Here is a 14,400-nt window from a genome sequence, read left to right on the forward strand (position 1 = left end):
CACACAGACACACAGACACACACAGACACACACAGACAGACACAGACACACAGACACACACACACAGACACACACACACAGACACACAGACACACACACACAGACACACAGACACACACACAGACACACAGACACACAGACACACATAGAGACAGAGAATAAAATTAACGCTTTATAAACTGGCAACCTAAAGAGTAGAAAGGAGTCTGAAGTGAAGAATTATAAAGTTTAAAGAATACAGAAATAATAGTTTACATATTCAAAGAAATAGAAAAATCAGAAACATTAAATGATATAAAAGAATATAACATTTAAGATACCCAGTGTAATGGATTTGCTGTGCAATTAAAATACAACTTAGTATAAATGGAAAACTGAATGCCATTGACTTGTCTTTCAAGAGCACATAAAAGAAAATAATCTATGTAAGTTGAAAAACAATAAATTAGCTAAAGCAATATTCATACCAAATATATTTTTGACCGAGATACTATAAATTAGAAATACATTTAAGAGGAACATTAGACCTTGAAAAATAAATTTCAAAGAATACATTAAAAATGGGCTGATCCTATGTAAAAGAATATGGGTACTCCTACATATAAAAATAGGCAGTGCCCAAATGACTTGACACTCCTGTGTCTGTGTGTGTTGTATGTGTACGCATGTCTGCAGATGAGCATGTGTGTCCACGTGTGTCCACATGACTCTGGAGGTCAGAGGCAACACCACAAGTCTTCCTGACAACTTTCCTTGTTTTTTGCAATCCTGCCTCTCGGTGCACCTGGAATTCCCCAATGGCTAGACTGGATGGCAAAGAGCCCCAGGGCTCTGCGAGCCTCCTTCTCCTTCCCCAGTGCAGGGTTCCAGACACTCATCATGGTGCCCAGTTTTCACTGGGGTCTGGGGGTCTGAATTCTGGTCCTGAAGCTTACAGAGAAAGAGATTACTGACTGAGCTATCTCCCTACTCCATAGTTATATTAATTTTTTTTAAAAAAATTAAAAGCCAGAATCACAAATTTACAAAGAACCCAGCTGGGCAGTGATGGTGCACACCTTTAATCCCAGCACTTGGGAGGCAGAGGCAGGTGGATTTCTGAGTTCAAGGCCAGCCTGGTCTACAAAGTGAGTGCCAGGACAGCCAGAGATACACAGAGAAACCCTGTCTCATAAAACAAAAACAAAAACAAAGTAAAGCCACAGGAACATGTGAACTCAAGCCATTGCCTGCACTTGGTCCGTCCTCATCCCTTGATATTTGGCCTGCCTTGTTCTCTTTGTGCATGTTCCACTGTACTTACATGTACATTTGGTTATGCACATACACATGTGCACACACACACACACACACACACACACACACACACACACACACACCATTGGCTAGCTTCCTTATAAGAGAGAGAATGTAATTGCTCTTTCTGAGACTGGGTGGCCTCACTTAAATCATCTATTTGCAGTCTTCTTAGAGTCCTGCAGGTTTGTAATGCAATGGTGTGTAAAGCACACAAATGGAACACTTACATCTCCAGCAAGGATTTGTATCCAAAAAAGCTACTATGAAAGATGGAACTGTGGACCGCAGAAAAGGATGGAGACACTGGTGTTGCCAGTAGGCCTGAGGGGATGTGGGAACTTTAGGGGCTTCCACTTAGGCAAAACTGCGCTTTGGCCGAACTACAGATTCCAGCATGGAATCTGTTTAAAATGTTTTAGCAGATTAAAAGCACAAAGCAGTAAAAGGAGAGGCCCTCAGGAAGGAAGACACACCTGAGAGCAAGGACCTTACAAACAAACCATTGCTTGGTATCCTTGGTTACAAAAGATTTAAGAGTAGAACAAAATAATGATTGTAATTATGATACCTACAGGCACATGGCAATTGTGTCACTGCTGTGGGGCATATCACACAGGGGGACTGCTTTAAACCACAGTGATAGGAAAGCACACACAACTTTTGAAAATTGACTGAGCAGCACTGTGACACACACACACTACAGAAAAGCCAAGTCCTATCTTATCAGATGTTAAGTCACTGTCTGCTGTCATATGCTCCCCTTCATATGTTCTGGGATATTTGCTTCCTTCAGAAGCAAATTTTCATTATTCTGTCTGTTTCTCAAAATACATGTGAGGTTTATTGGAGATTTCATCTGCAGGGTCATTTTAGAGATAAATCTAACTCATTATGTAAATTTGGATAAAAAGTAAACTCTTAAATGGGCTACACACTACACACATAAATAATCTAACTTAAGGTCAATAATATATGATATTTTAACATATAAACAATAAACATTTAAAATAAATAGAACCATGCAGCTATATTACCAACACTAATATCACTAAGTTTGATAACAATAAGTATTTATTAACTAGTCTACATAAACTTTTACCAATATGTGTGATAACGATAACTATTTATTGATTAGTTCATGTGAACTTTCACTAGCACATGTGATAACAATAAGTATCAAGTGTCCAGTCCACGTAAACTTTCACTAGTATATGAGTGGTCATGTACTTACCTAATTGCGTCATTGGTCTCTGAAACAGCTCTTAAATATTCTTTCAAATAATAATAATTAAAGCAATATTTCCGGATCCTAAAGCCACGCCAATGTCTCTGAATCTATTGTTGATAAAAAGATAAAATATGTAAATAAAAAGATAAATATAGTATTGAACATTTTTCATAAAAACATACTTCTTAAAACTCAAGATGATAATGTCTAGTATCATCTATCAAATAAAGGCTTGGACAATGCCCCAGCTAGGCATCTTATGCCACCAAGTAAACCTCTAGTGCCAGGAATGGGCTACATATTGTTGAGTCACTAGCCAAAGAGGTCGCATGGGGCACCTCTCTCAAACAGCACAGAATGCCGCCACAGCTATTGGGTGGCTTTCCACACCTGATGGTGGAGGCCTTATTGCTGAGGAAGACAAGACTGGTATGATGGAACACCGAAAAGTCAAACTGGTGGCCAACTAAAAGCCTCACCTCCACTGACTAGCATTCATGATGCTGGGTGGTTCTCTGCACCCCACCCTAGGAGAAAATCATCATCAATGTCACCTAGCTAGTAACCTTGCTACTTACAGCAGAGCCATATCTGCCAGGTATACCGGTGTGATAGCAGCTCAAATGAAATAGTTTTGGTTTTTTTTTGTTTTTTTGGTTTGTTTTTTTTTTGTGTGTGTGTTTGTTTGTATGTTTTCAAGACAGGGTTTCTCTGTGTGGCCCTGGCTGTCCTGGAACTCACTCTGTAGACCAGGCTGGCCTCGAACTCACAAATCCACCTGCCTCTGCCTCCCAAGTGCTGGGATTAAAGGCGTGCGCCACTACCGCCTGGTGAAATAGTAGTAGCCAACTACTTTGACTGGCTTTTAGGCTCACTCCATGAGATGGACCTATATTGTAACACTGCTAAAGTGGCAAAGAACCTGAGACTAGATCGACCACAAGCCTTAGGGGTAAACATTCCTATCATTCTGCTGCAGGAACCGAACAACAGAATAATTCCTAATGGCACTCTCTTACACCCATAGCTCAACTCTCATGGAGATTAATAGACACACAGCTGGATGATGTGTACAGTGTGGCAGGCTTTGGAGCATTCAGCCATTAACGGGATGCCCTTATCAGACCCCTCTCCTCAAGGCTCAGAAATCCACGTGAAAGAGCTGGAAGGCAGAGGTGGTACATCATTCCAAACAAGAGCAGCTTCTAGACGGAATCGGACCGATCCACACATGAACTCACAGCACATGACAGCACGTGACAGCATGCGACAGCACGTGACAGCACGTGACAGCGAGGTCTGAGCAGGGTCACAGCACTGAGAGAGGGAAGTGCACACCCCAACCATTGCCCTGGTTATTTCTGGGAGAGGGAGACTCAGTTTCTCCAGTGAAATGTCACTTGGTATATCAGCCACACTCCAGGCCAGGACCCATGCCTAGAACTAACTCACCAACACTACATGGACTTCATGGCTTTTGTGTGCTTTCTGGTTTCTTTGGTATTTTACTATTTGTTTTATTTTCATTTTGAAAATTTGTCTGCTCTGATATTCATTCTTTCTCTCTCTCCCTGTTGTTGCTGTTGTTGTTGTTTTGAGGTAAGGAGAATCTGGGAGAAACTGGGGGAAGAGAAAGTAAATGATAAAAACTTGTTTTATAAATTTAAAAAAATAGAAACTCTCAAGAATAAATAAAAACACAAAAAGCATCTTGGGATTTTTCTATGAATATAGTTAGTACATTAGTTGTAGATGTAAGTGGTGCCAATATATTTGTTTTAAAATATTACAAAGATAAAAATTAACTATCTGCTATTGTAATTTGTGTATGGTTGCTGTGTGTGTGTGTGGTGTATACATGTGCGTTAGCATGTCTCATATGTGTGGGCATATGTGTGGATAGATACATGTGAAGGTCAGGAGTTGAAGTCAGATATTTACTCAGGCAGCTTCTCCATTTCTTGTTTTGTTCGACAAGTCTAACAAGCCAGCTTTCCCCATACCTCTTCTCTCCCTCTCAAGCACTGGGGTTATAAGCATGGGTCACCACTCCCACTGCATTATATAGATGCTGGGGATCCAAAGCTTATAAGGGAAGCTGTTTATCCACTGAACCATCTTCCTGGGCAAGAAGTTGCTTATGTAGTCACACAGCACTGTAGACTGTATTAGGTCTAATTAAATTGTTAAATGTGTCTGTCTTTAAATAAATGTTCTTTTTGTTCTTTTATTTTTAACTTCAATTTTTAAAAAATTTTTTTATTATAATTATTATTTCCCCCTTTCTTTTTCTCACTCTAAACCCTGTTTTCTTTCAAATTCATGGTGTCTTTTTTCAAAATTGTAGTTAATATATATATATATATTAACATATTAACATATTAATATATATATATATTCACAAGGGCTTGGGTTCAAGTATTTAGTTCTATGAATTGGGAGAAAACCCTAATAGCTATGTTGGTTTTACTTATTTTTCACTTTGAATAGCAGCTCTCTAGTAGCCAAGGCTGGCCTGAGATTCACTATGGAAGCCAGGCCGTCTTCAAATTTATAGTCTTGCCTTTGTTTCTCAAGTGCTGGGCTGACAGGTTCTGGCAACTATGCCAGGTACCACGCTGCATCATGTGTGACCGTGACTTTGAATGCTGGTTGACACTGGTAGCAACAGCTGGCTTCTCCTGTGTCAAGTGGGATCCTAAGCATTTTACGTCTGTGCTTTATCTTCAGAACATCTCTATGTGAAAAAAATATTATCTCATCATAGAAAAAAAAGCAGCTTATGCATAATTATTCCTATAATTATTCAGCTTTCAGATGTATCTAGCCGTTGAGCTGGAGCAGTCACAAATCTATTCTTCTAATTGTTACAAACATAACTGAAAAATAAATGTATTATAATTTTTAACCAATGAAACTTCGTTTTGAAGCTATCTTCTTTTTGTATCACTCACAGGGATCCACGCAGTCCTATTTTTACCAAAAGACATAGCTACACTTTTCTGATCTGAGAGGAATGCTGGAGTCGTGTGGTCACACACTTAATAAGCTCCAAGTTTCCCAGACACTCTCAGGCATCATGAGAATCTGTCTCCTTTGGTCCTATATCAACCTGCTTTCCTGACAATTCAGGCCTCATTGTAAAGTGCAATATCAATGCTGTGGGCAAAAAGAAAAGAAAAAAGAGTCTGTATTTATCTGCAAGAAGAGAAGACAACACTGAGGCCCACTGCTGGCCTCCCATAGGTTTAACTGTGCAATGACTCACATATGAACAACTGTCCCGCAGGGTACAGTCTTTCCTAATTTAGCACACTTTCAAGGCTGCAAGGATGTTCATCTTCTCTAAATGTATTTTCATATTCAATACAGTAATCTAGTGCCCAGTTCATGGAATTTTATCCACAATACTGTTTTTGTTTTGCTTTGCTTTTTAGTTTAGCTAAAGAACATTTACCTTAACATGCATGTAAGTAAAATGTTGAATCAATACTCAATAAACAGCAATGCTGTCTGAAAGTGTCTTAGTATCTCCATTGCTAGGAACAGACACCATGACTAAGGCAACTCTTACAAAGAACAACAATTAATTGGGGCCAACTATCAGGTTCAGAGGTTCAGTCCATTATCATTAAGGCAGGAACATGGCAGCATCCGGGCAGGCATGAGGGAGATGCCGAGAGTCCTGAAGGCAAACAGGAGAAGACTGGCTTCCAGGCAGCTAGGAGGAGGGTCTCAAAGCCCACCCCCACAGTGACACACTTCCTTCAACAAGGCCGCACCTACTCTGTCTTCCAGGCAGCTAGGAGGAGGGTCTCAAAGCCCACCCCCACAGTGACACACTTCCTCCAACAAGACCACACCTACTCTAACAAGGCCACACTTCAGAATAGAGCTACTCCCTGGACTAACCATATTGAAACCATCACAGAAAGAATTTTTCTTAGTGATTTAAAAAGGCATTTCACATTCATCTCACAGTCTGACATATGTGGGTATTTTAATATTTTAGCCAGCCGTTCAGTGTGGAAAAACATGACTAAAATAGAACAAAACAAAACAAAGAAACATCACAACAATTGTGAGAGTATTAGAGACAGAAATTCTCCCAACCAGATGAAGTAACAACACAATGTCACGTAGCTACATTGAGAGATTGTCAACAAAATGTTTTTAAGTTATCTTAATTTGTTTTTCCGATTTACGTGTTATCTATTTTAACTATGGGAGAGCTGCAAATTTGTGCAGAGCTTGTAGAAGCCAGAAGGTATCATATCCCCTGGAGATGGAGTTATATGAAGGTATTACATGCAGGTATTGCATTACAGGTGTGGGCCAGGTGCTCAGAGCCAAGTTTCTTATGGAAGAGCAGCAACAGCAAGCTCCTCAAATGATCTCATTTAGAAATCAGTTCTTTAAATTAAAAAAAAGTTTCAAAATGATATAATATTTAATTTAGAAATTCTCCATAATTAAATCAAAATCATGTAATGTCTGACAATATGGAGGAATTGGTATAAAGCATTTTCTAATGAAACAGAGAAACAAGGCAGAGTATATGTATGTAAAGAAGAGAGTATTTTCTTGTTTCATCTAATTTAATGCTCCAACTTCATGCTGAAGTATATATTATGAGCCTCAGTTGAAGGAAGAAAGATTTGACACTTAGTCTGGTCAAATGATTGCCTAAGGTCACCAGGTGGCCGGGTGCCCTCGCTGCAGCATTCTTGTCTGTGTGCATACCAACTGTATAAGAGGGCACTTGGAGATAGGCCCTAAGAAAATGTATCACTCACTGTTGGTGTTGAGGACAGTTCATTCCTGAAAATACTACTAAATTCAAATAAGATTTAAATTTCAGCAGACATTAAGCTGTGAGAGAGGAGTGGAACGTGGTGGCTAAGGGTCTGTGAATGACAGAGCGACAGAGACTGAGGCCATTTCTGAGAAGAGCAGCCTGTGAGCACAAACACAAATTGGCTGAGTCACCTATGCTAACACTGAAAGGCATTCATGAGATTGGGAGATGGTGGGGGTGGAGAGCTGAGGTGGAGGATGTGAGGAGACACAATGCCAATGGCCCCGGCTCCTTCCTTTTCCAACTCAAGCAAGTACTGGAAACAGTAGCAACTTCATCCACACAGGCTCAAATGGGACCGTCTGAGATCCTGACATTCTTGGCACATAGCCCATTGTGAAATCCTTTACTCACAATTGTATTCTACAGGACATAGTAAGTGATAGTTAAGCTAAAAATGAAAAGTTGTTCACACTAAGCCACAGTCAGGGTCACTGTTGCTGGGATGAGACATCATCATCAAGTCAAGCTGGGGAGGAAAGGGTTGACTCAGCTTACATTTCCACACTGTATTGCATCATGGAAGGAAGCAGGATGGGAACTCAAACAAAGCAGGAACCTGGAGGCAGAAACTGATGCAGAGGCCATGAAGGGTTGCTGCTTAGGGGCTTGCTCTTCCTGGCTTGTTGGGCCTGCTTTCTTAGAGAACTCAGCACCACCAGCCCAGGGGTGGCTCCCTCACAATTGGTTGGGTCTTTCGTCATAAATCACTAATTAAGAAAATGTTCTACAGACCTGCCTGCAGCCTGATCTTATGGAGGCATTTTCTCCATTAAGATCCCCGTTTCTTTGATGACTTGAGTTTGTGTCAAGTTGTCATTAAACTAGCCATCACAATAACTTAAGTGGGTTTGTGTAAATGTGTGTATAGGAGGAGCTGGAAGGAACCTAGCCTTGGGTGAGCAAAGAGAAGAGCTGTCAGGGAAGAGAAAGGGCTGGAATTCATTGTGCTTCATGTATTTCCAAGCAGACCACTAGCGGATTCTGTTTTCACACTCTGTGAACACGGCATGGTCTCATGTTAAATGGGAAGAAATCGAGGTGGAGAAACTTGGTGCAGCACATCTATCCATTCCAAAAACAAACAGCAGAGTCAGAACCCAGCCCCAGGCCTGTCTTGCTCCGAGGAACATGCTTTCTGCATGACTGTCTTATGTGTACTTTACAGGAAGAAAGAGTGCCTCTAATATGAAAGACATGTACTTGGCATGCAGAGAGGCTAGCACACGGGTGCTGGCTAGTACAGACGGGTCGTGTTGGGGGGGGGGAGATGTGGCTATCCTTCCTGCATGAGCACAACCAATATAGGGCATTTCTCTATATCTCCTATTTGATATTCAAGTGCCAGTAAATGAGCATTTTTAAAAAATAAATTTATAACACTGCTTTTCTTACTTTCAAGGTGAATAGGTGACAACTTTTAAAAAATAAAAAAATAAAAAAAATGGCTAGTATTCATGCCCTTCAAAGTAATTAGGAACTCTCAGAAGTGATTGGAATAAAACAATTATTGTCATTGATCAGCTCTGAACAGATAATTTTAAACAAAGTCATTGTGTGCTCAGCAGATTACAGCTTGTTAACCAGCAAGTTCTAAATGACCTCTTAAGCTCGTCAGATCAGTGATGCATACTCCTCATTAAGTAACACCGCATTGTGAGTGGTCTTATAAATAATGTTTATTTTAACCACTGAGACAAATGGCAAAACCTTGATATATCAAAAGCCATCTGCTCACAGAACAGAGTTTCCTCCACTGCGTATATCTTTATTCCCAAAAGTCCATAGTAATCTGAATGTCAATGGAAGAGAAACAAAAGGTTTTTTTTCTGAAAATAACAGTGACAGAAGCCTGGACAGCAAGCCTGCTGAGCACGCCCTGCCCAGTGCCGAGGCCCTGGCACGTCCCGAGGGCACAGCAGCACTCGCTCCTTCATCCTCAGCTCTTCTTACCTTTGCTTTCTCCGAACTGATTTAAGTGCTTTGCATATGTAATTGTAGTAACAGAGAGAGGAAAGAAACACCTATTGGCACAGTAGTGGAAGCATCATGAGCTACGCACTTACAGTTGTGGACATGGTCCTTCCTATCTTCATACCAACACTCAAGCTTGGAGAACCTTTGTTTCTGTGACTGAGACCAATGCTTTTCATTTTGTAGCCACAGAGCCATCCCCAGCCTATGAGACCTTCAGTATCCTCTTTCTAAAGAGACTTTACCAATGTGTCTCCTTCAAATCACCAAAGTCGTTACTGTAAGTCACCCTTGCTGCATGGCACGGTAAATATGAATAAATTGTAAGTGGTCTAAAGAACTGAAAAGCAGCCTGATGTATACACACTTGGGTACTTTTTAGTAGAGTCACTATATAAATTTTTCTTACAGTCTTTATGTTTTAGACATGAAAGAAACAAAGGAAATGATCATTTGATATTGTTCTTTACATTAACTCATAGCTGTAACGGTGAGTCACTAAAGCCATAGCCCTTTGCAGATCTGCGTAAGCCCATAGCCCTTTGCAGATCTGTGTAAGCCATTCTTAGTGTTTGTCTTGCTGTTATGGTTTTTATTTCCCACAAAGCCTGAACTTCAGTCTGAACTGAAGTGATCAGGGTGCTAAAATCAAGACAACTCACTCAAAACAAGAGTCTTCTGGCCTCCTCCCAGCACCAGTGGCTTGACTACGGAATGACACCAGATTGAGAAATCACTACAAGTGCTTCAGGACAAAAGGGACTCTCCAGGAACCAATCAATTGCATTTCTAGTCCAGTCCATCCTGCCACAGTGCCTACTCTGGGATTTAAACATTTTAAATATCCACAGCAGAAGTAATTTCTTTTAACAAGGGTGCTCAGTCCTTAGTGATGTAGAGACAAATCATTTAAGTCAAAGGACTTCCATCCACAGGGTAGAGTAAGATCACCCTAAGATACCTGTGTAACTACTTCTCTAAGTCAATCACTGGAAACTGAAGAATAACGAGACCGTCATGGGCCCCAGGAGACTTCCAACATAGCTATGGCAGGGGCTAGCATGTAAATCAGGAAGGATAATAAAGTGTTATCAGTTTTAACAGAAAAATATGTCTATGGTGAAATAGAGAAATAAAAGGTCTACAAGGGAGAGGAGGATCATAAATCCTGCAGAGAAAAGGTGACCCCTTAAAAACACAGCACATTAGAGTGGGTATCTACTGTAAAAAGAAAACCACATCCACGTGCTTTGTTCTTCACTACCAAAATATGGACGCGTACTCAGTACAGGCTGCAGATACGTCTTCACAAGTGCTCTGCTCCACGAGCCTCTGCCTATCAATGACGATTGTCATGCTAGCAAAGTTCTTAACATGCCACCTAAGAGAAACCCTGCTTATAAGTAAATTCAGTTCTAGTCACTGCTCACTGTGACCAGCTAATCTTAAAAATCAATCTTTGTTAGAGGATCATTTACAGTCTCTACACACGTCAGCCTTGTTCTACACTGGGACAAAGTTACCTCTTCAAAAGCCCCTGAAGGGAGCCTTTAAACTTCTTGTAGAGGTGCGTGCGTGCGTGCACACTTGTTAACATTAATGTCAGTATGTGCAGGTGGGCATTCGAATGGTAGTCAGAAGCATAGTGGGTCTTCATCAATCCTTCTCCAGCCAGCCAGCCTTTTTTTTTAACGTCTCTCTGTCTCTCAGTGAACCTGAAGCTCATCAATTTGCCTATGCTGGCTACCTAATGAACTTTAGGGACCAGCCTGCCCCCATCCTGGCTACCTAATGAACTTTAGGGACCAGCCTGCCCCCATCCTGCCAGCACTGGGAAAGTAGCACCACCACAATCCACTTTTTACAGAAGTTCTAGGGATCAGAATTCAGTTCCTCAGGCTTGCAAGTCAAACAGTTACCATTTAAGCCATATCACCAGCCCTAAGGTCACCTGTCTGTCAGAAAACCAGCACAGAAAACAAACACAGACATGATAGAAAAGAATTTCTATGCAGGAAACAAACGTTATTATTGTTAAATCATAAGAATAAGTTTTAATTGCACTAGGTGAGTGGGACTCTTAGATCTTAGAGCAGTGTTCATGTATTTATCATGATATGTCCATATCATGACATATGAACACTCATGCATTACTTCATTAATATTTGTGGTCTTCCTTTAGCTGTGGCGCAGAGGTCCCGACACTGTGAAGCACAGGCATTCAGAACCGTGTGCTTTACACTTGCCTCTTGTCAGTGCTGCCAGGGGGTTGGCACAGCTAACTTTGTAAGGAGTGTTCCTCCCCTCCTCCATTAGTGCAGCGACTGGATTTGCATTCCTCTGCTTTGCTCGGCTGATTAAAAGGGAATGCGGGGCACAATTGACTTTTCATCTGTTTAACAAGTGAAGAGATATTTACCCTGACAGCCATTTCATTGTAGAGATTCATCTTCATAGTATAATATGCTGCCTGTGAAACAAGAGAAAGAGAAAAGATGGCATAGATTTCAGTTACATAAAGACAGTGCGGCCTATTTTTACATATAAAGGATAAGAATCTTTATACATAATACATAATAAGAGTTCTGGGCTTAGAAAATGAAATCAAACTTTGTATTGAAGAGATAGGCTTCCTAATACATAATGCAAGCTTAACCAGAAAAATCTATGGTAGTCAAACTCATAGCTAATGGAGATATATGATCATAAAATGCTCTCCGCTGAGTTTGATAATCAATGGTGCTCTTCTGAGAATAGAATAACAAAGCAGAAATATTCACAAGTGCTGGTGACACATCGTATTGTATGATTTATTCACTGGGGTTCTCTTAGCCAAAACTCACAGGAACATAAAAGGAATTCATATTTCAAGACGTTGGGTTTAATGAAAAATTCAAAGAAATGCTGTCTTCAGTCGAAACCATTCAAGGATACGGATGCAGTGATGAGGCAAAATTGTGCCTTGCAACCATCTATGTGAGATGCTGTGCTTAGCTGCCTCCTGAGTCAGCCTTGGGAATTTTGTTTCATTTAGTATTCATTTTACCTCCATAAAATCACAAATATAATGATATCACGTTCCAGTAAATCCCTTGGTAGAGGGAAGGTTTCCTAAACTCTTGGTTTCCAAGAAAGATACTCTATCTATTAATGCCTCAATCTATGTTTAATAAAGAAGCACTTAGCAATGTTTCTTATTCTAATGAAAGTACTGTGTTGAGTTAAATTTACCTAACTGCTCTGTCTTTTAATTAAAAACAAAAAGTCACAGAACTCACCACGGCAAACTCACCAGGAAAACAATTCATATGTATATTTTTTCAATGTGATATCCTTAACACAAAACACCATTCTCACCTCAAAAGAGAAAGATAGTTGATTCTGGAGCCAGATATGATTGACCATAGCTCAGGAACACAGATTCAGGTTACCTCAAATTTGTTCCTACATGGTAACATGGTAACACTGAAGTTTTAGTAGAGAACAAGGGAAGTCATAAAATGGCACATTTCTCACACACTGGTGGATCTGTTATGGAGGAGGGTCACAGCAAAGCAGGGAAGTACTAGCTATAGACCTCAGATCTGCTGATGAAATCTTAAACTTTGGCTGGTAGAAATCAGAGGCTTTTCTCACCCACTCGGAAAGGTTTCACATGTTAGCAAGAAGACTTTAGGTCAGACACAGAGGTGGGCAAAGAATGACTAAGGAATCTGAAGATGTCAAGACAAACTGTAACCGTGGTCTGGACCTGCAATGTTCTAACTCTCTACAGCCACTGACCTTCTGATCAGCTAGTCACCTTGCAGAACAGCCAGTAGTGTGTCAACCTTCCTAAGAACTTTCCTTTATAAAATACAACCACATGCATTTTTATCAAATCTAAAGCCATGCAGGCAACAGAACTCTATGCTAGCTTATGATTGCTAAGCTTTCTGGGAAGAAAAAGGACAAAAACCTCAGCCCTCTATCATGGGCACTTCTTCCTCATGATGGACAAGAATCTGTACAAAGGGCTTTCCTTCTGATTAGCCTGTGGGAGTCGCCTAGACTGATCCAGAACAAACTGTGGAGAGCCACGGGATGTGTGATTCATCGACAGTCTGGGCAATTAAAACACAGTGGTTGCAATATGTTATTTACATTACTGCCTTTAGCTTTTCTGTCTTCCTTAAAGCAAATGTGGCATAATTCCTGTTATTGAGGTGAATTAAAGTACTTACTTTCACATTGTTTTTATTCAAGTCATGCTGAAGCTAGCCTTACCAGAAAGATGGCTCACAGCTGTTAGGAGCCCGTAGTACTCATCCCAAGCCCTGAGCTCGGTAGTTCCCAGGCCCCACAACTGCCATAATTCCAGGCCAAGGTGAACACCCCTCATCTGTCCTGTGCAGGCACTCATGTGCACACACCCATACACATGCACACATAATTAAGGATAAAATATCCTTAAATGTGAATGCATCTGAATAGCAGTTAAATGACTTGAATTGTACATTTTATTACATGTAACACTCAAAAATTTATTTGAACTGTACACATCTATGTGTAATCTTAGAGATGTAGGCACCCATTTCATATTTTCCTGTCACTCAATTTAGTCTTTTTCTAGTCTGAACAATGCTTTTTTGTTATATTAATGTTTCCATGTAGTTGGATATGTAGAGGACATGGTAGCAACTCTCATAACATAAACAAAACTAAAAAAAACTATTGCAATTTATCAGCAAAGAGAATTTTTACTTTCTTTACTATTTACCAGCCTTTTATCCCTTCTTACAAAGACACCAAGTATATTTTAAATAAGAAGGTGACAGATATCATAATACTAAGCACAGGGAAAGTACATTGTTACAGTATAATGCCAAATAAGATGCCCACTCACAGATGTCAAAAGGGAATGCGGAAAAGAAGAAGAAGAGTAACACCTTCTATGCAAGGCAGAGGAAGAATCCCCAAGGTCAGCAGAGGATGAATCCCCGAGGTCAACAGAGGAAGAATCCCCAAGGTCAACAGAGGAAGAATCCCCAAGTTTAACAGA

At 40.4% G+C, this 14,400-nt stretch overlaps 1 protein-coding gene across 4 annotated transcripts in view; it reads right to left on the minus strand.

Annotated features, from left to right (window-relative positions):
* Window positions 1–14,400, minus strand: part of Spata17 (spermatogenesis associated 17) — a 229,704-nt gene that overhangs the window by 173,388 nt on the left and 41,916 nt on the right. For 3 of the 4 annotated variants that reach the window (XM_031338137.1, XM_031338127.1, XM_031338155.1), the window contains 3 exons: window positions 11,779–11,829; window positions 3,980–4,147; window positions 2,531–2,634 (listed from right to left, as the gene is read on the minus strand). In XM_031338137.1, coding sequence (XP_031193997.1) covers window positions 2,531–2,634; window positions 3,980–4,147; window positions 11,779–11,829 — 323 coding nt within the window. The remainder of the gene's footprint in view (window positions 1–2,530; window positions 2,635–3,979; window positions 4,148–11,778; window positions 11,830–14,400) is intronic. The other variant, XM_031338146.1, reaches the window with a different exon arrangement.

This window comes from Mastomys coucha, unplaced genomic scaffold (genome assembly GCF_008632895.1).
Source record: "Mastomys coucha isolate ucsf_1 unplaced genomic scaffold, UCSF_Mcou_1 pScaffold1, whole genome shotgun sequence".
NCBI lineage: Eukaryota > Metazoa > Chordata > Mammalia > Rodentia > Muridae > Mastomys > Mastomys coucha.